This window comes from Pteropus medius, unplaced genomic scaffold, assembly GCF_902729225.1.
Source record: "Pteropus medius unplaced genomic scaffold, Ma_sr-lr_union100, whole genome shotgun sequence".
Lineage (NCBI taxonomy): Eukaryota > Metazoa > Chordata > Mammalia > Chiroptera > Pteropodidae > Pteropus > Pteropus medius.
The window spans coordinates 22,122,317-22,148,402 of NW_024351073.1; the positions used below are offsets into that span (position 1 = coordinate 22,122,317).

The window sequence follows — 26,086 nt, forward strand, 5'->3', positions numbered from 1 at the left end:
TCTCCCTCTGGTCCTTCATCAGCTCCCAGCTCACGTTCCCTTTCGCCCTGATCTGCCGGTACCAGAGCCCCATGTGCCCTGCCCACTCTGCTCCGTGCTGGCTGAGCCCCCACTGTGCAGGGTGCTGGGGCTACAGGGTGACTAAGTCCGCGTCATCTTGGCCCCCCAGGAGCTTACAGTCTGCCTTGGGGAGGGCGCAAGAGACAAATAAGTAACCAAAACCAAGGGAATTTCAGATTCTGAAGATTTACGATGGATTTTATTTTCCTCCCTTTTATAGATCCCCTATTATGAGATTGAGACGCTAACAAGACTTCAGTTGGTGGAATATTTACAAAGAAAACTCTTTTCTCAAAACGCTGGCGTTTGTTGGTAACAAGAAGCACTACTGGCTTCAGAACTCATATCATGAAGGAACTTGGTTTTCCTGGGACTCGGTATAAGGAAAAACAGAATCGGCGACTCAGCCGTGTGTTTGCAGACAACAGTGGTCTGGACAGCTCCTGGACGTCTCCGCACGCACGTACACAGCTGTCGCTGGTGAACGTAGTTGTACTTATTTACTACTAGTACCACAGATACTTTCATACAGTAAACAGAAACGATCATGTATCATCACGTATGTAATGAGCATTATTTTTAAATCTCTCGTCTTGAAATAGTTATCTAACTGACGATACGCTTTAGGGACCTTCGCTTCCTCTTCTAACAAACGGAAGGAAGACGTTTCACCTCCCACGTCCTTTTGAATTTTCTTAGACAAAGTAATGTGAGGAGGACTGGTGAAAACCAGAGTCCTTTGGGTATAAACATTTATAATTACAGAATTGTGCAGAAATAACCCTTTCATTAATAAGAAAGTGTTTTGTCTTAGTACGGGAGCTTTTATCTTTTTTAATGAAGATATAGGGACATGGAAAAGCTTAATTTAGGTAGGGTTTTTGGGCAGTGTTTGGTAGGAGAAGCTTCTGAGTTTTAAATCGAGTGGATTACATTGTCTTTAGCTCACTGCAGACGTGTCATTATTCCATCTGAGCCTGATGAACGTTCCCGGGAGGGAGGACAAGGAGGCAGCCAGCTTGTTCTGTGGCCCTGGGCAAGGAGACGGGCTGCTCTCTGCCCCTAACCATGCGGGGCCTGTGCCCAGCACTCGGGCGTCACGCCATGTGGGTGTCGGAGCCTTCTGACCGGGGTGCTGCCCCCCGTTTACAGACGAGTGGGCCAGCTCAGGGGAGGACTGCCCTACGCAGCCCTTCGCAGCCCTTCACACCTCACGAGTGGTGAATGAGATTTCAGTGAGAAGCAGGGGACCTCAGTGGCTAAGGCTCCAGCCTAGTTTGAGTTCCAGCTTCGCCACGTGCTAACCGCTTGACCATGGGCCTGTTTCCTCCAGGATAATTAATAGTAACAGACTTGTGGGTAGTCTCCTGGGACTGCTGCAACCAAGTACCACAGAGTGGGTGGCTTAAAACAACAGAAATGTCTGTTCTCACAGTTCTGGGGGCTGGACGTCCAAAATCAAGGTGTCGGCTGGGCCGTGCGCCCTGTGAAGCCTCTGCAGGGGGCCCCTTCCTGTCCTCTTGCGGCATCTGTGGCCCCAGGTGTGCCTTGCTTTGTGGCAGCATCACTCCAGCCTCGGCCTTTCACTTGGCCATCTTCCCTTTGGGTGTTTGTGTCTTCACAGCAGCCACATGGGATTAGAACTCCCTCCCCCCCAACAACTTCATCTTACCATGATCAAGCTGCAAAGACCCTAGGCCCAAATAAGATCACTACAGGCACTGGGGGTCAGGACTTAAATGTCCCTTTTTTTGGAGGGAGGGGCGGTGCATAATTCACTAGGTTGAAATGAGAATCGGAGTTACTAAACGTAAAACGTAGAAAACCGCCTAGTGGGGTAGGCACGCAGTGTGGGTTCGCCGGAGTTGGCTGCTCTGAATTTCCACCCCATCCTGCTCTGTACTTCACTTCACCTTTTTAGGTCTGTCTTATCTTCAGAAGAGGAAATGGAGACGAGGGGGCGAGCTCTAAGGTCATTCTTTCAAGTTTACGCCTCTAATTGCAAAGAGGGAAAGAGACAATGGAAGCAAATGTTGATTGACTAGGAGGGGAGCTATGATTCTGCTGTGTCCCTGGGCCCAGGTGACCTTGCCGCTCCCTCCCCAGCCTCTAGGCCAGCCCTGGTGCCCGTGACTCAGCTCATGCTTGGGTATGAAACAACCCTGAGATGACAAGTAAACAGGTTACGGTTTAAAGAAGGGAGAGAGACTTAACTAAACAGCCACACGAAGAGGTCATGACAGCCAGTTATAAATGCCACGAAGGGGAAGCACAGCCTGGCGCGTTTCCTCCACCTTCCCACCTGCCCTGCCTCCATCGTGATGGCTCCTGGTTGCTCTAACTAGAACCAGACACGGCTCCCTCTGCACTTCTGGCTACAGCCTCCATTGAGCCTTTGTGCCATGTGGCTCCCCAACCCGTGTCCTTCATTCACCAAACATTCCTTCGAGAGCATCCAAGAAATGCCAGAGGGAGCAGACAAGAGCCCTGCCAGGGGGCCGGGAGTCGGCGAAATAAACGAAGGAGCAGATGAAGACTGAGGGGTCGCATTCCCGAAGCATGAGCGAGACTCAGAACGCAGAAGTCCAGGCCTGCCTGGGAGTAAGGAAGGCTTCTTGTCCTGATTTAGGGAGGGAGGGAGGGAACAGGTCTAAGCTTGCTGGTGTCACCAGCTGTACTGAGTTTGACAAGCTCTGTCAAATTATAAAGCCAAGTCCTTACAAACTGATTTCTCAGGTCGCTACATTTCAATATCTACCTATGTAAGCAAAGCAGTGTTATTGTGCTTTTTTAAAATTACATATCACCATATATTAGTAATATTTTTGAATTAGTAATATTTTAAGATGTAATATTTCTGCAGTTTTCAAAAGTAAAAACAAATTCAGAGAAAGAAAAATTGATGGAAAAAATTGCTTTAACCTTCAAACATTACCTCTTAGGCACAGTGACATTCTTCGGGTCTGCCACTAGGGGGCAGCAAAGGTTAGGACATTTTGGGGGGCTTTAGCAGTTAAAAAGGGATAATTCCAGGAGAGGTGGGGCGGGAGAGAGGGAGAGAGATGGTGTGTGTATATGTGTGCGTGTGTGCGTGTCGGGGAGCAAGAGCTTTGGAAGGGTGCAGTGACAGACACTTCTACCTGAACAAAACAGCACTTGGCCTCGCGACCCTAGACAGCAGAGGGGTGCTGCTGTGCCGGATGAAGACGTGCCTTCCGAATCTCTGCACACCTGGGTGCATTTGGAGACCCGGTAAACATCTGTGAGATGGCGGGAGGAACAGGTAGGAGCAAAATTCTGCGTATTTGATAGATTTCTGGAAAAACAAAGTCAGTTCCCTCTATAAAGCGACATCTGCTGGAAGACTGTGCAAATGCAGGGAGGGGGTGCTGGCCCCGTGGGGCTGAAGGAGGTGACTTCACCTCCAAAGGCTACGGTGTCCCCAAGACGGAAACATACCAGACCCACTAGGAGTCTAACCACGGAGAGTAGCACTGTGAATGAGGCACCCATGCCGTGTAAAATGCCAGCCAGCCTGGGACAGCAGGTGCTCAGGACACCTGGTGGGCTGTTCTGTACATGCATTGTGTTACCTCCGCAGCTAAGCATCATGACCACGCGTGGTGAGGACGCCGGCTGGGAGTGCTCCAGCAGGGGGAGCACGACCCACTGGCTGGTGGCGACTCGGGGGGTACAACACGGACCTGTGGCAACCGCTTTTGTTAATTAGCATCAAGGACATCGTGCTGAGGGACCTCGTTCTCGAATCCTCTCGGCAAGAACGGGACATCCCGTTGCCGGAGGGACCTGAGCCACATTGTCACACAGAGACGTAGCCTGTTTCCAACGCAACGCAGTGCTGCAGCTACGGGGGTTTCGGACACGCCATCCCACGCCACGCCATCCATACGCCATCCCACGCCACGCCATCCCACGCCCACGCCATCCCATGCGCCATCATCCCACGCCCATCATCCCACGCCATCATCCCATGCGCCATCCCATGCTATCCACGCCGTCTGGCCTTGGAGAATCCCAGCCAGGCCCAACTCTGACGCTCTCACACACACCTGCTGCGCCCCGGGGCTGTCCCACCCAGTGTGCTCATTCACTCCAACCCGCCCTGTCCCCGCCTCGGCTTGGCTGTCCCTCGGTCCCCCCGCCTTTCTTGACACGACCACCGAAGAGGTTAACATTTTGCTGGTATTCTTTGCCCGTTGGGCTTCATTATAAGAAATTTTGCCTTAATATACATAATCCCATCTCAGAAAAACAACTGTCTCCCAACCCCTCCCACAGTCCCTGGCATACAGCGCGCACTATTTGAGGCTTGAACTGACATTTTGGGTCCTGATGTTTGCAAGAAATGGTATCTCTTGACAACGCTACTGTAACTTTGATTATGGAAAACTTTGAACACACATAGAGGAGAAACGGTCGTATAATGAATCCAAGTGATCCCTTTGGCATGAAAAATTGCTGACACTTTCCAATCACGCTCCATCTACCTTTTCTTTTTTATTGAAATGTTTGTAGAAACTCTAAGCTATCATATGCTTTTATCTTAAATACTTCAGTATGCATCCAAAACCGATACATTTTTTCCTTTTTAATAACTATTCTGCATTATTACAACTAATGAAATTAATCATTCCCTATGATCATTTACTATTTGGCCTATGTTCTAAGTTTCCTATACTGTCTAAAAAGTAATTTTTTAAGTGTTGGTTCATTTGGGTCAGGATCCAAACGAAGTGCACATTTTCCTTCTAGATGTCATATACCACCTAAGTCCTAGTCTCCTCTGTCTATAAATGCACCCCCACTCCCAGGCTTCCTGTCTTTTGCTTACTGGAGAAATCATGTCAATCGCCCTATAAAATGTCACATATTGTCGACTTGGTGTTATCCAGCTTGTTCCATTGTCTGCTGCACTGCCTGTTACGCTTTAAAAGATAGATCCAGACGTTTGCTTAGACTCGGCTTAAATTCTTTTGACCAGGGTGCTTCGGAGGTGCTATGTATTTGCTTCACATCATACTGTGTCCCATTGTCCCCTTAGAGGCATTAAGATTGATCGGTGGATTCTGTATCACCAGCCGAATCCATGAACTCGACAGTCCTCATCAACCTTTCAGTCGGTGATTTAGCATCTGCTGATCGTTGCTGAGATCCATTGTTCTAGGTGTTAAAAAGTGACTCCCTAATTCCGTCATCTCTTCTATTAGCTTGTATTTGTCTATAAAGAAATTTCTCCTTTCAACAATTTGTGTACCCTCAAAAAAGGCTTATGCAGAAAGAAACAAGACCATTGTTCCTGTCTTGCACTAATTTTTAGAATAAAGAGTTGGTGCGCTGGTCAGTTTTTCTTTTTTTTGTTTTAGGATATTTATGAACTCATGAAATTTTATATATTTGATGTGCTTGCATCCATTAGCCGTCTCTTTGATGCTGAAATGTCCCATTTTAGGCTAATGGGGCAGCCATCAGGCAGGTCCCTTTGTCCTTTTGGCCTCATTACGTAAGTTTTTGAAAATTTCTCAGTGCTCCTTGCTAAAGCTGTCACTACTGGAGAATTTTCTTCATTTTGGGCATCATAGAAAATCACGTTCATTTTTGTTCCAATATCAACAAGGTGAACAACACCAAAATTAAATAAATGTACATTTATGTTCTTGATTCATAAGTTTGATGCTTAAAGCGACTAACCACGGGGACTCCATCAACCGAATGAGCTATCTTACAGGAAAAACCTGATGACAAATAGGCTTTCTACATCAGCGGACGATATCCACGCCTCTTGGCCAGGGAGGAGGCGTAGAATACGGTACAGACTTGCCGCATTCCACCATGGGCTGCTGCCCGGGCCCACGTCTGGTGGGGGTGCTGTGGAGGGGCGTGGCTCCCCTGTTCCAGGAGCCAAGGCGGAGCCATTGTTCTCACAGTTCGACAGCACCGACCGGCAGCCGGCGTGGGCAGGTTACCTGGGCTTGCGGGGGGCAGCACTCATAACCCGGAGTCACGATGCTCGTTACGGTTGCCGGATACACAGCCGGGCGGTTCTCCTTCTGCCTAGTGACAAATACCTGTGTTTACACATCCAGCCCTCCTACCCGCCCATCAGCTCAGTGAATTTGCAGCCAAGGGAATAGATCTATGGAACCAGCATTCCGACAGGGACACACAACGCTGTTCACAGAGGGTCGCTAGAGCTCACCCGGAGCAGCTGAGTGTTGCCGGATTTTGTATCACGCTGACTTAATTCACGGAAGCTTTACACCTGCCCTGGCCAAACCCACGTGTTGCCACCGAGCACCTGAAACAAGGCTAGCGCCACCCGTTGAAACGGTAAGTTTTGAACATACTGAGTTAAAGATATATGTTACAATTAATTTAACCTGTGTCTTTTTACCTTCTTAGTGTGATTATCGGAAAGTTTTCAATCACCCGTGTGGCTCTCACTCCGCTCCCGCCAGGCGGCGCTGCTGTGGACCTCTAAGGTACTTACCCTTTTCTCCTGTACGGGTCTTCGCAGCCGGACCGAGCTCCACGTAGACGCGGGCTGCGTGGTTCCAGGCTGCAGTCGCAGGGCTGGCACATAGTAGGGGCACGGTCATCGGCTGCCCAGAAAACGGTCTCTGAGTGCGCGAGCCCACCCAGAGCGGGGAAGGGTGAGCGGCGTGGAAAGTACGGACCCCAGTGGCTCTCCTACCCGGGAATCTGGGCGCAGCCGCTTTAGCAGCTGGGGTTCCGCCCCTGGACGCACCACGAAAGGGCGACCTGGGTGTGAGGCCTGCAGCCCCGAGGGAGGGCATAGGGTCAGTCCCGCCCGAAGCCCCGCCCCTCGTGTAGGCCACGCCCCTCGCCTCGGCCCCTCCCCTCCGCCCCGCCTAGCAACGCGCGGCCGCGGTATCCTAGCGACGGCCTAAAGCTGGCACCTCAGGCCAGCGGACCCGGACTGGGTTTCCAGCCCGCAGGACCGAGCCCCAAGGCCGCGGGGGCGCTGGACGCGGGCCGCATGGAGGACGACGAGGAGGAGATCACCGCCGCCGCGCTGCGGGGCAGGCCCCGGCCGCTGCCCATCTCGGCGCTGTCCGCCTTCAGCTACGTCCCGCCGCGGCGCCTGGACCCCAAGGAGCACAGCTACTACTACCGCCAGGGCCAGGTACGCCGCGGGGGCCGCACTGCGGGGCGCCGCGGGGCTGTGGATCTGGGGGTTCTTGAGGGCGGGGCTGCACGGCCCGGAAGGGGGCCTAGGAGGGGGCCGGAGGAGGGGCGATCCCGGAGCGGTTGTGCTGCCAGGCGGTGGCCTCGGAGTGGTGCTGCTTTCTGGTGTAGGGCTCCGGGGGTGGGTCTCCACTGGGGGCCGGGGGCCTGCTGGGTGGACCCCAAGGATCACAGCCGACCCCCAAAGTAAGGTTGACAGCCCCCCGCCACAGAGGATGGGCAGGGCCCCGCCGCGTGTGGGGTCGTGCTGCGCTGGGACCAGGGGCTGGGGACCCCGGCGTGCGGAGTGCGCAGGTGTGTGTGGAGGGCTGTTTAGCCGGTTTCCGGAGCCATCTGGGGTGCGCTGGGGCCGAGTGCTCCTCAGGGGAGGGAGGCAGAGTCTCTGGGCTTCTAACCGCCACCGCCTCCTGGAACGGCCCGGGCACCCTACCCAGGATATGGAGGAGGGTTCCCTGGCGTTGGGGGCGCAGGGTAGCCGGGGTCAGCCACAGGCCCGAGGTAGCCGGGGTCAGCCACAGCCTGAAACCCTTGCCAGTGACTGCCCCACAAGTCCAGGGCACAGAAACCCTTCTAGAAGCACGCCCGCAAACCGAAGACAAGAAGACTGATCAGCCGCCTGCAGCGGGAGCGGGGCCGAGAGCGCTCCCTGTGTCCCCCGCCCGGCCTGGCACGTGCCCGGGCAGAGCCTGCGTGACTGCGAAGGCCGCGGTGCCGCCAAGGCAGGAAAAGACGCCAGAGAAAATGAAAGAAATCAGAACTTGTCGAGGTCGTCTATTCCTTTTTTCTGTTTTTTTTTTTCCTAAATGTCTCCAGGGCTTTCCCTCAGGGTGCACGAGGTGTCCCCACAAAACACACCCTTTTGTTCTTCCCACCTACAGGCCCTAGGCCCGAATGAATCTGCATACAGATCGGTCAGCATACATCTGAGCACTTGTCACAAGTGAATGTAAGAGAACGCAAGGGAGCTTAGCCTTACAGACAGAGGCCATAGTTTCCGGTTTAGACAACAGGCTAGGGGTTGAATCATGTCCCCGTCAAATTCTCATGTTAGTGTCGGAATCCCTGGCATCTCAGAATGTGACCTTATTTGGAGACAAGTAATCAAAGTAAAGAGGTCATTAGCCTCACCCAGTATGACTGGCGTCCCTATAAAAAGGAATCCGACACAGATGCACAGCAGGAAGACGGTGTGGATAGACGGGAGACTGCCCTCTGGGAGCCAGGGAGGGAGCCTGGGACAGACCTTTCCCTCACAGCCCCAGAAGAAGCCAGCCTGAGCTGCGACACAGCTAGTTTCTGTCGAAGCCCCCGCTCAGCGCGCTTTGTTTTGGCGGCCTGAGGAAACACAGACTTCAGCCAGAAGCATCTCCTGTGTCTGTTTGCACCTCTCTGCTTGGCTCTGAACAATGTGGAAGGATGAAGAAAGGGGACATCTGTAGGGCATCTGTCTTTGTGACCCTGTTTGCTGGCTCTTCTCAGCTTGAATATTCACTGGGAACGGAAGGAGGATTTAGAGCGATGATTCCTAACCTTGGTGCCACTATGGATCTTGTGTTTTTTTCTCATATGAGCAATACATCTCGAAAGAATTTTTATTTGTAAATAATTTCACTTATTAAATGAATTTTACATTTTAAGTATGCAAAACCTAATTTGTTGCCAAGTAATTCATGATTCATGCTGAGCCCCAGCCAAAAAACAAGGTGTCTCGATGTCTTAAGTTTGTGTTGTTTAATTGAGAGAATAGACATTTTGTCGGGCTTCTTGACATGAAAAAATTCACAATCACTATTTTATGGGTATCTTCGAGGGGTCTTTTAGTTACCACCTTGAAGCTATTGGAAAATAAGATAAAAGACTAAGCAGTTGACCTATTTATCAGAGGTAAGAGCCAGGTCGCAGGAGACCACTAGGGACTCTGGGCACATAGGTTTGGAGATGCGAAGCTCGGAATGGGGCGGATTTACCCACCTGGCCACCACAGCTGTGGGACCCACAAAAAGCCAGTGGAACCTCCAACTCTCATGGGCTGGGCAATACCAAGGGCAAAAGGGCAGAGTTGGATCTGGAAGGCCCAGCTTATTTTTCTAAGTTCACCTTTCTGGGGCTGAAGCACTGATGGGCAGAGAGACGCCAGAGGCATAAGTGACCCGGGTGCCATACTTGGGAGGAGGTGGGGTGTGGGCAGAAAGAGTACCCTCTAATGCAGGGGTCGGCACAGGAAGCCCTCTGGGCCAAATCTGGCCCACTGCTTGTTTTTAATAAAGTTTTATTAGAACACAGCCACAGGCCCATTGATTTTAGTACCGTCTATGGCTACTAGACAGAGTTGACAGCATTGACAGAGACCATGTGACCTGAAAGCCTAACACTGACTATCTGTCCCTTTACAGAAAACATTTGCCAACCCCTATATCACTGCCTCTGGATGATTGGGTGGACCTTAGAACAAAGTAATGCAAAGTAGATTTTAAGGAAAAAGATTCAGTGTAGTTTTGAGAGCCCGGGAGCAGGCAAATTCAAATCCTGAGGCCTTTAGTGTCACGAAGAAAATGATGCAACCGAGATATCGGCAACTAAAATTCTCCCGGGCATTATCTGAACCGGCATTTCATCAGCCGCAGGACACCAGAAGCCGATTCTATGACCTTGAGATCATTTGGACAAAGGAAGGGGGACTCTGTATCACAGGTTTGCGGGCGTCTCTGTCGCCCCTGGGTTCATCGTAAATGACTCTGGGCCCCACTCAAAGCCGAGAGGAGAGGCGCTGTTTCAGGTGGCGTTGTATACTCAGCGACCAGTCGGCAGCACGGCCACGGCGTCCTGGGTAGAAACATTGCTCCGTGTTCCCAGCCATGAGCCTCCCAGGTCACAGACGCTCCATCTCACTTTGCCCATCTAGGAAACAGGGGTCAAACGGTTCCGCATGGAGCTTTCATGAGCACCAATTCAACGGTGTAACAACGTGGCACAACGTAACAACGTAAGCCCCGTGCAAGTAGAGCTGCTATCACTATTATCGTTTGCTTTCGGCAGTGATGATCGGAGCTTTGGAGCGTCCCTTCACTGAGGGTTGGTTCCCAGGCCCGTGTCTTATCCCCTATTCTCAGCCGCTGTCCACGATGAATACAGGGGAGGCAGGTACTCCGAGCATCAATCTGGTGGCTTCTAATCCCCTAAGACTTCTCGCCTGAGGGAGCCCAAAGTTAAAGCTCTCAGCTCAGCACACTTATTTAGGGTCCCCATAATGCTCTGGGCTTAAGACAAATTTGTCTTCTCAAGCTGCTAGCTACAATGCCATTGACCTGTCCGCTCCCTAGGGGGCTCTAGCTGCATGGGCTTTTCCTGTAAAATGTTGTTCCGGAGGCTGCAAAGCAAATTCCATTCAATGTTGTTTTTAAATTACATTTTCCTTCTTCCACCTTGTGCAACGTTTATGCTCCTGAGATGGAAAAGCTAAGTCAAAGGTGAATGCCCTTTTATGAAGGTTTTGATTAAATTTCTCGGTCTAAAAAAAAAAAAAAATCCTAGGTGGTTTTAGAATAGGCTTTCCCTGGCGGGCTGTGGCTAGTTCTGTCTCGAGCGAAGCTTTGCACAGGAAGCCCACTTTAGCTTTGGTGGGATCAGCTGATTTTCCTTCTAGATATGTGGTGAGCACACCGAGGCCAGGGGCTGGCACTTTCTTCACCCTCCCGATGACTGAATTTCCCTTCACCAAACACACAGCCATGAGCTTCGTGAATATAACGATGCCCGTTGACCGTTCAGAGGTGTGAAGGAGTATTTCCAGAGGGACTTGCCGGTGTCCAGTATGCAGGAGGTGTCTAATACGAGCTCCCCCAAACCACTCCGGTGTGGAGCCTCTTCCCCCGCAAGCACCAAGCCCACCTGGCACACCTGGCACACACACTCGGCCGGCCTAGGGGCTGTGGAGCACAGGGAAGCTCCAGGTCCGTTGCTGACTTACCTGTTATAATGTAGGCAAGTTTCTCTTTGCTGTCAGGCAGACTCTAGCACCCACGGGGCTTCCAATCAAAATGTGTGCTAGCGAATGACGTTCTCCTTCCCCCTTCTCTGCTTCTTATTCCCACATCCCTGTTGTGTTTGCCCTTCTGCGATATCACTGCGGGGCCTCGGGCCTGGCGGCTTACCAGGAAAGGTTTGACGCAAGCTCTGCTGTTTCACGTCACCAGGCTGGAAGTGAGCAGCTTCTGCGGGCATCTTACACACGGCATGGGAAAGATACGAAGATTTCTCTCTCATTTCCTAAGGTGTTTGCATTCTATTTGATACGCGAATATCTGATTTTCACATAAAGTGATGGGTATTTCCCCCATTGTGACATTTCCCCCCTTCCTTTATGCATTGGAGGTCCCGTATGGTTGTTCTTTTCACTTATTTTTCTAATCCATCCTGAGTTTACTTTTGTCTACCTTGTAAAGATCCAAGTTTATTTTTATCCCTAAATAGCTAGCCCATTTTCACAGTCCCCAAGGTTGAATAACACATCTTCCCACTGATCTGGGCTTTGTGTTTTTTGACCCTATGGATGCATGAGCTGGAGTCAAGTTGCCTTCCATTGGGGTAAAGGTCAAGGCCAGCCAGACCAATGCATGAGCAGACCCAGGAGCTGAGTGAGTGCGAGAGAAGCCAATGCTGAGAAGCCAATGATGTCCTGTGCGGTGACATCATTAAGTGGCTGCTGGGGGACAGACCTGATCAGAAGGCACTGCTCCTTCCTCTGTGTCCCTTGAAGTGACTCTGAACATAGGTAGACCTTGTTTCCAGCAGTTACTGAATAACTGCCTTAAGCATGTGGCCGTCGGAACTCTTAAGAACCTTAAAATAGTTCTAAAAGATTGCTTTGTTTTCCTTACTAAAGGGGTAATTGCATCAGGACAGTAACCACATCTGAATTATCTTCAGAACTTCCCCAGCAGAAGCTCACAGGATGCAGGATGACCTGTGAAGGGGTTCGCCAAGGCGGGGCTGGAGCTGCATCTCACTTTGGGGCATTGCCACCACTGCCGGCCCCCCTGAGCTCCTGCGGTGGGAGCGGTAGTATGTGTGTTCCGACAGACCGTTTACCTTTGACCACTGTGTCCGCATTTGGAAGAAATCATTCTAGCATCGCTGTCTGGGAAAAACAAACAACCCAGCAGCAGTGGTCACAGACCTCGTGCCCCCCACCCCGTGAGGCTGGGTTTGTTGCTGGAAGATTCGAATCAACTGGCACTGGGCCGGAGGGACGTAAATGACTTACAAGGGGAGGACCGAAGATCGGCTAACATGTGGATTGCTTCTCCTTTTACTAGGTACCAAATAAGACAGACTGACTTTTGCACTAAGAAAAAGTTGGGATGAAAAAACGGAGACATTCCAGATAGCTCTGCTAACAGGATCGTTTTCTAATATATCAGAGCTGTGTGTATGTATTATACATATATATATGCTTGCTATATATGTGTACATTGTACATACAGACATATAGAATATATAGCAATATATATATATTCATACATATATATGAATTACAATTGTTTTAACTACCACACATGATTAAAGAAAATATTTCTGTCTCTCTAGAGGAGTTTGCATGTAGACAGCTGCCTATTGGCTGGCGAACGGTAACTTCTGTTTAGTTATATAGTCCTAGTATCCAGGTTATTTTTAATTTTTCAAAGCAGTACAAGCTTATCGCAGAAAATCTGAGAAAGACAAAAAACAGTGGAAATGGAGAGAAACACACATCCAGTGGACTATTATCTTAAGGTTTGAACTAGATGGATTCAGAGGGATCCGTGGACGTGGAGAAAAAGGGCCCGTGGAAATGTCTCCTCCCAAGCCCCCGGGGGCCTCTCGGCCATCTGCCCTGGTGGTGGGCCTGGCCTCCTGCTCGTGAGGCGGCCTTCCCTAGCACCCCTCGGTGCATCTAGGACACGCTATGCGTGTCCGTCACGGAGCGGGCTGGCTTCCGAGCTCCAGGACGCTTCCGTGGCTCAGCCTGCGTGTTTAACCCGTGGCTTGCTTCCTCCTTTTGTTCCCCAGACAGGAGTCATTTCCCTCTATGACTGTGTTTTCAAGAGGAACCCAGGTTATAATCCGAGACTGCACCGAGATGACAGAGAACATGCAAAAAGCCTGGGACTTCATATTAACGAGGAGGTAATGTCGACACAGGGTGTTAACAGGGCATCAGTGGGTCCCCTGCATGTGTGTGTGTGTGTGTGTGTGTGTGTGTGTGTGTGTTTAATACTGTGTCTGCCGTGTGTCTGTGACTCTCCCTTTGTAACTGTGACAAGAAGCTGAGACTAAGGTGCTGTTATAGCTCAGTCTGTTCTGTCACGTTGCTGTATATTAATTTTTATGACTCCGTTTCGTTCTATAGAATTTAATAATTTAATGGAAGCAAAACTAAGACGTTCTTTTCAACAGATAAAATAGGATTTCGCTTAACCTGAGTCCAGGCTGTCACAGTTGTTCTAGGGACACTGGGCTTCTGGGGATGAATCCACAGACACAAGAATGTGTCTCCCACTTGATTACCAGGTCACTGTCACCCACACATAGCACAGGTCCTCTCTTATTTCTCCACGATGCTCTGGAAGGAAGGCTCAGCTTGTAGTCAGCTGCACAGGTGGATGACCAACAGAAGGGACAAAAGTCACAGGGTGAGGAGGTGAGGATCGCAGCAGGCATCCGGGGGGAGGAGATGGTGTCGTCCTTAGTGGGCCGGGCCCTCCAGCCTCCTTTCCACACGTGGACATTGTCTCCACAAAGTCTGATCTGAGGAAAGTATGATGATTAAAAGTCGTGCCGAATTAATATCATAACCTTTTTATACGATACACAGAAATCAGAACTTAAAAGCTTAGGGTGGGATTTCTTTCTAGATTGTTGGAATTTTGACTGTGGCTATTGTATAAGAACGCCACCATGTCACTTTTAATGAAACTTATTTTGGTGTGAAATTAAGTGATAGAGGTACTGTGAGGCGTCACCAGCTAAGTCCTGGATATTAACGTTTTTTCCTACCGTTTTTGTTTATGTTATTTCATCCCGAGTTGAGAGTGAAGTTCATGCTTTCCTCTGATTAGAACATACCAGCATTTTTATGCCCAGTCATAGATTTTGAGCGCCTCCCAGGTCCTACCGAGCATAAAGGCGATAAGGCAGAAGTGTCTGTCCTGCTAGAGCTGATGTTCCCACAGGGAGACAGGAAAATAAAAGCCAGCTAAATAAGGAACAGAATCCAAGTAGAAATAAGTGGTGTGCAGAGAAGTGAAGCCTTTTAAGAGGATGCGGAAAGTGAAAGGGTTGGGTGGGGGTGGGGTGCTGGAAAGATGGGGACAGGGACTGAGGAGGGGCTGGGAGAAGGGAGGGGAAGTCAGAGGTACCTGGCAGCCAGTGCAAGGTCTTTGCCTTTCCTCTGAAGGACCTGAGCCCACCGGAGGGCTCCGAGCAGAGGGGCAGGACCCCAACCGTTCAGAGGTCCCCTGGGGCCAGTGTGGAGTAGCCCCCACAGAGCCGGGCGGGCTGGGGATGCAGGTGTGTGGGTGACCCGGGCAGAATCAGCGTGCAGGCCGCAGGCCCGGGCATGATGGGGCGCTGACCCGGTGTCCCGCGGCCCGCACAGGAGCAGGAGAGGCCCGTCGGGGTGCTGACGTCGTCGGTCTACGGGAGGCGCATACACCAGCCCGTGGAGCCGCTGAACCGCGACCACGGCCGCGCCAACCACGTGCAGGCGGACTTCTACCGGAAGAACGACATCCCCAGCATCCAGGCGCCGGGCTTCGGGCACATCGCGCCGGCCTGACGCCGCCCGGGGGCCCGCGGGGTCCTGCGGCGCCTGCCGCCCTCCCGGGGGACCTCGGGCGCGGCGGTTTGCACGCGAGACCGTTTCAGAGGAGACGGTGCTGGAGCCCGGCGCTCCGCGAGCACCTGAATAAAACTGGGAGCTGCTGCCACTGCCAGCGGTCGGTGTCCTTGTGCGCAGGGCGTCCCGGGGGAGGCGCTGGGGAGCAGCGCGCCCTGGGCCTGACAGTCCCGGCTCTCACAGTCCTGGCTCTGCCACTCACTTTCTCCCCAGAGGTCTGGGCCGCCAGAATTTTGCACAATACAGAGGGAAGGCCCAGGATGGACAGGTGGCCTCGGTGGTGGCCAGCGATAGCCCCGTCACTCCCCCAGGGAGAAGCAGTCACAGGTCATGGGAAGAGACTGGACGTTAGTGTCCGATGAACTCCGGCAACACGCGGGCTTCTGGTTTCCCGCCGCTGGGCGTGGGGCAAACGCCTCACCTGGAGCCCACACTCCGTCATTGGCAAGGTGGGGCGGGGGGCTCCAACACCTGCGGGAAGCAATGTGCCCGGGCTCGGCCAGGACACCCCCACCGCAGGGGCAGCGACTGCTGCTTCCAACAGTTTTCTTTTTAGAAGCAGATGCTTTTAGCCTAAGTTGGAGATGTTTGTGCAGATAATTGGGAACTTATTCGAGTATTAAGATACTGGCCGTATTTTTAACGAATGGATCCTGTAGAAGAAGTCACCCTTCATCTAGGCAGATTAAACTTCCCACAGCTTAGCGGTTCGTGGGCAGGTAGTCTAATTAATTTCCACACCATTCCTCCACTGCCGGTTTCATTATTTCGATTCTCTAGGGACACATGACACTAAACTGCTAGTAATTTCAAGGCTGAGTGACTTGTAAATATTTCTTTATTGTTTTGAAAAAAAATTTTTTTTTCATTTTCTATTTACTTCCCCAAATAGCAGTAGTATATTTGGAATGCCTTTGAGTGAATTCAACCATATTTATAATGTAATAGAAAATATATAAAGTTTTAGTTATGAAAATTTTTATAAGTTACTTTCTTTGGTCTTGATTACTAAGAGAGACAAGGCCTTTCTAAGAAGTGCCTTCATCTGAAAGAAACTGCAAGACATTAGCATCGAACTAAATCATTTTCATTTACTTTAAGTCAGATCCCGGTCCTTAACTTTCTACTACTTTTAAAAAGCAGGACTTGAGTTGGGCAAGGTTTCAAAAGTTCTCATGGTCGTTGGGAATGAATGCATGTCCCTCGGCATCCTGACTTTTACCACCTAAAGCCAGCCCACGACTGCCCATGAAGTCGCCTTATCAAAGAGTTACACACACTCAAAGGACTTGTCTGGAAAGTGGCGGTGGTGGCCCTCAGGAAAAGGAACATCGCAGACATCTCTAAACAGATGTGTTGAAACCACTGCAGTTTGGGGGGAGCGGACTGAGGCATTTGTCATGAGGTCGAGGGGGCTGCGAGGCGTCTCACCTCCCCGCTGGCGCAGGGTCCATGGGTGGGTGGGCGTGAACTGCTAGACCCCTGGTTCACGGGGCTTTGCTCACAGGAATTCTGTGGGTGCCACAGCTTGAGGCGCTTGGACCAGGAGTCACACTTTCAGATTTCAGGGGACAGGCACTTTTCCATTCTAGTCTCGTCTCAGTCACCGATCACCTGGGGCCCTTTGAACAACCCCGGGACCTCTCTGCACCTCTTTCCTCATTCGTGAGATGCAGAGGGTCTCAGGCTCGGCTGCGGGGCAGAATCACCTGGAGAACGTGGCATCTAAATGGAACACGGCAGGTCCGGGTTGCGGCCTGAGAATCTGCATCTCTAACACGTTCCAGGTGAGGCCGATGCTGCTGGTTGGGGACCGCACTTTGAGAGACGCCGCGTACGCACAGACCTTTGCAGAGCAGACTGACGATGACCTGGACTGCTTTAAAAGGTCTGTTGTTTGATACGACTGGTGAGACAGCTTTGGGAAGAAAACAATTCTTCTCTCGAGTTCTTTTCACCAAATTCGGCACGTGGCGGGGGGCGCGTTTCAGAGCGCTTGGTGAATCACCCAGCTGCGGGTATCCACTAAGGGCAGGTGACATAAAGTGCCCTGGGCCGGGTCCTGCAGGCGCCAAGGGACGGAGAGCCCACAGGCGCAGCTGCCGGTCTTGCTACAGACGATGCACGAGGCCGGTTCGGAGTCGCTGGACCCGAGCATCCCCGCACGGGTTTGGGTTAGAGTGAAGACAGATGCCCTCATGCTTTTTCTTCTTTCCGTCGCCCTTTCGGAGAATTAGGTGCATCGAGGCCGATGCTGAGTTGCATTTATAGGATCAAAAATCCTGATTGAGCGGACACTTGAAGGAGACACGCCATAGTCCCATTTCGGCCATGAAAGCCAGTTACTAGTTTCTATAAGCGCTTTGAACCGAGACGGGGCCCAGGTCCCCACGGGGCCACCACGTCAGTGCCGTGAACGTGCTCGCACGACTTGGCCCTGTGCCTGCCAGGCCGGGTCAGTCAGCGGCTCGTTTAACCGGGCCTGATGCCACCGACAACCCGCGAGGGGAAGGTCCTGATAGAGACCGACAGACGTGTTCACAGTCGCGCAGCTAGTAAAACATCAGAGTCGGCCCTCAAACTGGGGGCTCGGGCTGCAAGTCCGCGCCCCCAGGGAGAGGCTGCCCCCCAACAGACAGTGGGGCCGCCGGCCTCTTACAGACGCGGCCCTGAGCCAAGAAAATAAACCTGGTTTGCCCAACCAGCCCGGTACCTGTGGCTTTGCTTTAAACGTTAGTTTACACACTACCGTGTTCATTTTCACCCTTTGGCTAAGTATGACTTCTTTATGTGAAGAAAAATCCGAAACTTTAAAGTTGAATTTACTAGAACCAAATCCGCCAGGTCTTCCGACTCGAAGGCTCTGTGCCTTCTCTCGCCTCCTGAGACATAATGGGCAGCTTGTGGGGCTTGGCAGTTTCTCCTGGTTTGTTCAAACTGTTGATTGCTAACTGACATAGTTATTCCAGATTATCCTTCTGCGGCCTGTGTCTGACAGCTTATCAAAGGAGTATGGTAGACCAGAGTGAATTGACAGACGCAGGGTATTGCTGCTCATAGAGAACCTTTTTAATATTCAAATATTTCTCTGAAAAATGCTCTCTGGAGATGCCGGGATGAAAAGCAGACCCCTTGACACATGGGGCGTGCTTCCTTTCCTCCCATTGAGCTGCCTCGCCAATTTTTTCTGCATCGCAAACTTTGTCCTAATCTGAGTGACTCAAGGACATTTCAATCTTTGCTTCTGGAAGGCGCTTTCCGAAGCAACTGTCAACGGGGAGAATAGATGGAAAGCAAACCTGCAAACCTCTAGTCTGGAGCACGCCACAGGAGAAAGAAGGAAGGGCGAGTGGATACAGACACTGTGACCCAAAGTACATGAAACTTTTAATGAATTAACCTTACAAAAGACAATGGCATCAAAACATCAGATGCGTCGGGTACAAAACTGGTCCTAGGTTGTGAGAACTAATTCCGGTGAAGGATGGCTACGTGCTGCCGGCACGACACAACAGAGCAAGGTGACAAAGCCACAGGTCCCGACGGGGGCCCACGGACAGCCACTGGCGATGAGACACTGGTGGACACAGTCGGATTCCACGTGGGCTGAGAGAATCAACTTATTCACAAACACTGTGTGTTTTAATGAGACTCGAGCTACCACATTTTCCAGAAAAGAACATGCACCAGAAGATAATATACACCCGCTAGTTTTATTGCCTTAAGAATGTGTGTTCGTTTCGCCTCCACCGTCCGTGGCGGCTCTGTGAACGTTTCTCCTCTCTCTCACACTCCTTTCTCTTGTCTTTAGGAGTAAGCACAGTGCAAGTGGCAGAGCGATCTTGGCACACGTCACACACCAAACGGAATGCCACCGGGTCACGGGAATGAGTCTGCAGAGGCTCCAGAGGACAGGACAGAGCACGCACATCAAGAAACGAGGGACAAAAGTTGCAGTCAGAAAGTGCATTGTACCTTCCTGAAGACACGGTCTTCCCACCGACGCGGCGACTCTTCAGGCAGCCAGGTTGCTCTGGGACAGGGACCCAGACATTTCCGTGTTCACGAAGTACGTCTTCAGCTCCCCCTTCCCTTTCACGTTGATTATTCCTCGACACGTGCACGTGTACCCCAGGGTCTGCAGGATGAGGCTGGTCTCCTCCGTCACCTAGAAGCGCATGGAAAACGGAAAGCGTTCAGGGCAGAGAGCAACACGGCCCGTTGGAAAGGCCATTTGCCTCTAAGGATGAAGAGCCCCCAAATGTTCATGTTCTTTGACCCGTCAATTCCACTCCTGAGAAATTAGTCGAAAGACTAATCCATGAGAAGAAAGAAAAAAAAAATTTAAGGTTGTCAAATTCAGTGCTGCGGTAGTGAGAACTAGAAACACCTAAAATTCAAGTCATCTCCAGGGTTAAGTGGACTATGATGCGATTGTGATCAATATCGTGGATGAGATAATGGAATAATTTCTAACTCCCACCTCCCCTAAAAAATTAAGCCTGGGTATCCACTAGGATATCCGCCATGTGAAAATTAAGCACGCACTTGTGAGAGACCTAGAAAAAAAAAGAAAATCAAAATATGCTGGAATGGTAGGATGTTGGATGATGCTTACAAACGGTCATGAATGTCTTTCCAGGAAATAATACATAGTGAAAATAGATCTTAATAAAACTAAGAGATACCCTGAGAAGCACAGTCAGCTCCTGCAAATGGCCACGTGTGTCAGGTTTAATGCATATGGATAAAATGACCTAAGGCTAATGATTCCGGACGTTGCTCTGGCCGTAACACACGCACGACATGTGGGTCAGTGAGCGTGTCCTCCTTCCTGGCTGACGTGGCTGCTCAGGGAGCGAGTCCCTCCCTTGCAGCCTGTCAACGTGACAAGACTCTTTACTTCCTGCCATTTCTCCAGGAGGCGAGGAGCCCAGCGGCTGCATCGCTTTCGGGTGCTGCTGGGTCAGAGGGCAGTGACACCTGCTGGGTAAGACAGGAGAGGCCCTGTCCTGCATGAAGCCTTTCATTGTCTCCGCTTGGGCCTGCCCTCTGGCCCCCTCAGGGGATCCCGTCTGGGGGGTGAGGCCCCAGCCCACCCGGGCCATCTGCTTGAGTGTTTAGGAGCCTCCTGCAAAAGACATTTTCTCAGGCAGAGGACGGGTGACATGCACAGGCCTGTCTTCTAAGGTGAGAGAGAACCTGCCTATGGGTGTGCCCCAGCCATGGCCCCCTGGAGGGATAGGGTCTTGGGCGGTGGGGGAGCTGTCCCCCCAGAATCCCTGGAAATGCTGCTGCTTTGGGACCTTGCACGAAAGCAGAGGAAGAGAAGGGATTTTGTCCCACTTCGTCAGAGAACATGGACATGACACCTGCATGGCCCTGGGCAACTCGGCATGTGGGTGACATGCGTGAGCCGGACAGGCTTGCGCACAATGCGGCAATGCCATCATGTGATTTTGTTTGTGGCGAGGGCCCCGGTCGGTGCTGATGAAGGGTCGGGGCAGTGGCGTTGGCCATGAGCCCTTGGGCAGATGCTTAGAGGCCCCCTGGGCAGACACTGTCCTGGACTGGGGCAGAGTCAACAAAGCCACGGGAGGCTGTGCTTAGAGAAGCCAGCACACTCTGGGAGCTCCCGCAGGTAAGGCTGAAGGGCTCCAGTAAAGATCTCAAGGGCAGGCCATGGGAAAGAGCTAGAAAGAGCACTCTGTCCTCTGCAACGTGACCCAGAGGCCAGCTGCTAGCTCGGGGTCCGAATGCAGGTCCTTGGGGGAAGCAGGATGAAAAGGGGGACCCAGGTGCCAGACACTCATGTCCTGCCATCCCCTGACTGGCCCTTGTCCCAAGTCCCAGGGGAGGACAGGTGCAGCCCGGGCACGAAGCCAGCAGGTCAGCAGGGTCTTCGGATTCTGGATAGGAGCTGGAAGAACACAGACGGAGTCGAGAAACTCCGATGACAAATATGTTCCCCTGATCGGAGTTCTTGGGGACAATCGGAATCAGGGTGAATCCCACAGACGTGACCGTCGACCCTCCGCCCAGAGAACAAGCATGGCCTGGCACCCGGAGGTTAATTTTGCAATTGGCTACCTACCTGTGCTGAGCATAGCCCCCTGCCTTCCTGTGCCATGCTCTGCTGTTGCTATGGGCACGGTAGTGAGCTCCACCCCCAGAGAAGGACACCTGCCCACGCCAGCCTGCCAGCCATGTGCTGAGTGCACACGCACGGGCTTACGGACTCACTTCACTCCTGACCAGCAGAAACCTGTCGTCTCTCCTTCCCAGGGCTCGGGGCCCAGAGACTGTCCCGGTGGCTGCTCTGCACCAAGTCACGTGCCATTTCATGATGCCCGATGTCCTTTCAGACACACACAGACATTCAACACTGACCTGCGGGGCATTTACGAGCTCCGGGAGGGAGCGCTCTCCCTGACCGGCCTCTCTCAGACAGCTATGCCGACCCCAAGCCCCCGAGGCCGCTCTCTCCCACCTTCTGAATGTCCAGGTGTGCGGCGGGGGCACGCATGTCCTCGGTAGGGGCCTGCCTCTCTGTCCACCCAGACAGAAGCGCCTGGGTGGTGCGGGATGGCTGGAGCGCCCCTGGGCACTGGGAGTGGCTAGGGACGCACACGTAGAGTCTCGAGAAGCCGTGGTGCCATCAGGGCACGGCTGGGCTGGGCTGCGAGGTGGCAGACCTCTCCCAGCAAGGGCTACGAGGCGAAGGGCAGCTGGGCCATCGCCACAGGCAGTGGCCGTAGTTCCGGCCTGCAGTCCCGGGAGCTCCGTTTGGCCCCGGGGACCAACAGGTGGGACATTTCCTCTCTCCCTCCCGACCCCTTCCTTGTTCTGTCTCCCTTCTCTCTGTTGGATGTCGCTGGCTCTTCCACAACTGGCGACTAAGAATCTGATGGGAAGAAGGCGGACGCTTCGAAGTAACGTCTCAGTTCAATAAAAGTTAACGACATGCTTTAGGAAGGACACAGACAGGGACTCGTCTTGGGTAAATGAGGTGGTGCAGTGTGAAGGGCAAGGGAGAAAGCCGAGGGTCAGTGACACGCTGGTTCTCGGGGGCCCTGGGACTGGTGCCTCCCGCAGACGATAACCGTCTCTGAGTCTCTATTGCAGTTTTAAGGAGCGAGGCTGTGGGAGGACCTCGGCCCAGATGAGGCACACAGAGCCGGGCTCATCGCTTTTCTGAAGGACTGAAACAGATAAAGCCTATTATTTGTGTCCAGTGATTTTCACACACATTTGCCATTTGGCAGGAATTCATCTTGCAGACACAGCATCACTGGGGCGGAATGCGGAACGATTGCTCTTTGAGGGTGAGGCAGAGAGAAAGCTGGGCACAGACATGCGCACACACACATCCACACGCACACACACGCACATGCTATTATCCACACATCAGCACACGCACACATCCACATGACGCGACACACATCCATTACCAGCATTACACACGCATCCACACGGAAAGGCTTGACATCTACAATGCATACATCCATGTACATCCACACACGCATTAATAATACATTCACACGCATAATACACATCCACATCGAGCATACATTCACACATATCGACACAAGCAGACATACATCTACACGCACATGCACACACATCCACACACGTGCACACGTGCACACCCCCGCCCCTCGCTGGCTCTCGGTGCCCGGCTCGGGCCCGGGCGGGCGCATGCTCGCCACCTCCACTCACTGTCAGGGTCTCCCCAGTCTCTCCCTCGGTGGATCCCAATGTTTCCAGTCACTTCCACATGTCCTCGTCCCATTCCAGTCCAGTCGAGCGTGGCCATTCCGCACGGCCCGTGACCCTCCTCCCTCTCCCCCAGCAGCTCCAGGTCCCTCGTTCCTCCTGAGGAAGGCGGGGTTTCCTGTGGTTTGGGGTACACAGTCCCTCTCCCTCGTGACGCCCTTTGAAAGGTGTTTGGCCAGGAGGCAGAGGGGAGGGACGGGCTCAACTCCTGCACGTCCCACTCAGCTGTCCTGCTGCCACACTGGTCACTGTAGTCACAACTGCAATGACCTTGACATTGTTACGCTTTTTCATTATTGTTAATAGTTAATACGGAAATGAATTCACATTCCCCCCCATAAAAAAAAAAATGTAAGTAAATGTCAAACTTTTTTCAAGGTTCTCTCAAGGTTATTTTCAAGATCGAAGCAAATTTCAAGGTTCTTTCCTTTGTTTTAATATATTAGTATAATTACTGCTGTACTCATTGACGGTTCCCAAGAGGACAGACACGACCCGTGACGGCAGAGCAGACTGAGCTACCTGTATCTTGTCCAGGACTCCAGTGCTGTCCATCCTGCTGGCCACGTTGACAGTGTTGCCCCAGATGTCATACTGTGGCTTCTGGGCGCCGATCACACCAGCGATCACGGGGCCGTGGTTCATGCCTGCGGCACAGCAGAACTGTGTCACCGAGGTCTGAACTGCAGCGCTTGTCACAAACACAGAATCTCACCAAGTCATCTAAAATCCTCATCACCAAACCCTCCCCAGCCCACGGACCTCAAAGCAAGGAAAATGATTTCTCTCACTTTATTATCTCAAAAACATTACAATGTTGGTTTGATTTCCCCCACCCCTTCTGGACCTTGATTCATTCTCATACGTCCATTTATTTCACAATAACAAATTAATTATGCTTCAAGAACCAAACGTTATGATACAATTGTTTTTTTTTTCTTCTGTTTTTGGTAATTAGTAAACGTTTGCTGTGTACATACCAACAGGGCAGTTTGAAACCCAAAACATGGAAAAGTAGCTCATACGGGTTATAGTTTTTCTACGTTGCTATATAATCTTAGGCAGGAGATGATAATTATATTACTTTCCAACAGTTTTGTATTCCCTAGAGCCTCGTGTTTGCAGGGGATCCCAGGGCAGACGCTCGCCCCCAGGGAGCAAAGGTGACCCATGGACGGTCTCCACACAAGCTCTGGAAGGCCTGTCAGGTTTGGCTGCTTAGGGTCTTGGCTCCCATGTAGCAGCCTTAAGGCTCTGTGTCCATCAGAATGAAGACAACCCAACCTCTGGGGAATAAGCCTCCCCACAAACTCTGATTCTCCAGGGGACTCCACCAAAGGTCGCTCAGGAAATTCACGAATCATTTCTCTTCAGCCCAGCTGGCCGAGCTCTCGCCAAGGCAGGCATGTTGGTGGGTTTCTCCAATTCCCGGGGTACTTCTTCAGACAATGAGGCGCCTTGGGCCACCACGAAGGTGACAGTTGCTCTGAGTGGCCCCTCTTAGTAATTGTGATTATAAAACCGTGGTCATTACATGTATACACCTAAGGGCAGGTGCACATTGACGCCGGATGGGATACTGAGATGGCATCCGCCACCAGGTGCCAAAGCTTCAAAATTCTGATCAGCTTCTCCAGTCACGGACAGGTGGGGGTTCATCCCCCGCCCCCAGTGCACGGGCTCGGACGAGTCCTTGTCGCAAGAGCTCAGCTCACACACACAGACCCAGTTTTACACAATGGCACGGAGGCGGGGCAGACATACAAAGGAAGATGTGGCCTCGATGGGTCGTTTACCTCGTTCTCACTCCCGCCCAGATCTGGGCCCCCCATCTTGCTGCAGGTGCCTAATCATTTTGATTCTTGAGGGCGTTTCTGAGAGATTTCATTTCCTGCTGCCGAAGTGCTTCGTGTGCTACGGCTTGTTATAAATTTCAGGCAAAGCTTCCTCTTGGCAATGGAGAGGCAGGCAGGAAACTCGGTACAAACACTGTTCCACCAAATTACATTTTCTAAGGTGGGAAAAAAACTCTCCCGTGCTTGCAGAATGCTCAACAAAACTCAACACCTCTGCCTTGGGCACCCCCAATCATTCATTCCAGCTCTGCCACACGGGGCGGAGTGCCCAGGCACCAGCTGCTGGCTGCCAGCGGGTGACCTCAGCCCCTCTACTTCAGCTTTTCTTCTGGTGGCTCTGAGTCCTGCTCGCCAGCGGCTGGGGGCGGGGAGAACCAGGGTGGTTACTGCCGGCAATGGGGCGATCTCTCCTCCAGTGCAAGCCTGTGCTCAATTTGTGGTTCCCATTAACTGACTCTACAGCTTAACATACAGAAAGGAGGTCAGGAGCGAAGTCGGCTCTTCTTATTTGCAACATCATCTTGTTTTTTTTTTGAAGGGGTGCATTATCATTCTTCTGAGTTCCTACCGTGAACGGCCACTGGAGGGTGCCATGCACCGAGGCGGAGCAGGGAAGCTGCCCCCTGGGAGAGGGCCAGGGTGTGGGGAAGGCAGATTCCACGGCCAAGTGAAACACTGAGCTGAGGCTTCCTTAGAAATAGAGAGGAGCTGGTATGTGGGGAGTGGATGGTTATTATTAGTTACTCAATAATCAGTGTAAAGTCAGCACTCAGCAAATACCTTCGCGGGAGACCCATTCCACTGCTCACAGTAATTTGAAAAACATTGCCCTGGTGGAGACCCAGAACACCGTGCTTGGAATATAAACACGTGACTTAGCAAGTAACTGTCCCTGCTCCCCACACGGCGAAGGACAGCATGATTTTGGCCCGTATATGTCTGACAATAGGAGGGTCATTCTGCCATGTGAGATTTCTTTATTGTTTTTAAAGGAGGGCAGTATGAAAGTTTGAAGAGCCCACTTTCCAAGCTGACAAGACAATAAAGCATCTCCAGGGTCAAAGGGACGACTCCTCGTTCGACGTGGTCGGCAGGTGACAGGGCAGCCTCCTGCCCACCTGGACCCCCTCATCTTTGTATACGGTGCGGCCCAGCTAAAGGTCCTCATGCAAGGAGGTGAGAAGGTATAAAGAAACACGTGTCCAGACGCCGACAATGCGGTGGACATACGGAGAGGAGAATCCCATTTGCTCAAGAGATGCAAAGGAAGAAAATAGCTCTAAACATCGGG

General features: G+C 51.9%; 4 protein-coding genes across 7 annotated transcripts in view; 2 read left to right on the forward strand and 2 right to left on the reverse strand.

Moving 5' to 3' along the window:
- Window positions 1-1,008, forward strand: part of FASTKD3 (FAST kinase domains 3) — an 8,662-nt gene extending 7,654 nt beyond the window's left edge. For all 3 annotated transcript variants that reach the window (XM_039842802.1, XM_039842804.1, XM_039842803.1), the window contains exon 7: window positions 281-1,008. In XM_039842802.1, the coding sequence (XP_039698736.1) occupies window positions 281-376 (96 nt within the window). In that variant the 3' untranslated portion in view covers window positions 377-1,008. The remainder of the gene's footprint in view (window positions 1-280) is intronic.
- MTRR (5-methyltetrahydrofolate-homocysteine methyltransferase reductase) overlaps window positions 1-6,835 on the reverse strand; it is a 41,476-nt gene extending 34,641 nt beyond the window's left edge. The window contains exon 1 of the mRNA XM_039842799.1: window positions 6,569-6,835. The gene's annotated coding sequence lies outside the window, so the exon portion shown is untranslated. The remainder of the gene's footprint in view (window positions 1-6,568) is intronic.
- Window positions 6,836-6,942: 107 nt separating this feature from the next.
- On the forward strand, window positions 6,943-16,133 carry CFAP90 (cilia and flagella associated protein 90). The gene is made up of 3 exons (XM_039842806.1): window positions 6,943-7,225; window positions 13,336-13,452; window positions 14,924-16,133. Exons 1-3 carry the CDS (start codon window positions 7,079-7,081, stop codon window positions 15,101-15,103), a joined length of 444 nt encoding a protein of 147 aa, XP_039698740.1. The 5' UTR covers window positions 6,943-7,078; the 3' UTR covers window positions 15,104-16,133.
- A 2,400-nt stretch (window positions 16,134-18,533) lies between these two features.
- The window catches only part of ADCY2 (adenylate cyclase 2), a 316,696-nt gene continuing 309,143 nt past the window's right edge, over window positions 18,534-26,086 (reverse strand). For both annotated transcript variants that reach the window (XM_039842794.1, XM_039842793.1), the window contains one exon: window positions 18,534-19,331. In XM_039842794.1, coding sequence (XP_039698728.1) covers window positions 19,179-19,331 — 153 coding nt within the window. In that variant the 3' untranslated portion in view covers window positions 18,534-19,178. The remainder of the gene's footprint in view (window positions 19,332-26,086) is intronic.

Coding starts and splice junctions, on each gene's coding strand:
- CFAP90 (XM_039842806.1), top strand. CDS start 7,079: ATGGAGGACGACGAGGAGGAGATCACCGCCGCCGCGCTGCGGGGCAGG. Junction 7,226..13,335: donor ACTACTACCGCCAGGGCCAG/GTACGCCGCGGG, acceptor TTTGTTCCCCAG/ACAGGAGTCATTTCCCTCTA. Junction 13,453..14,923: donor GACTTCATATTAACGAGGAG/GTAATGTCGACA, acceptor CGGCCCGCACAG/GAGCAGGAGAGGCCCGTCGG.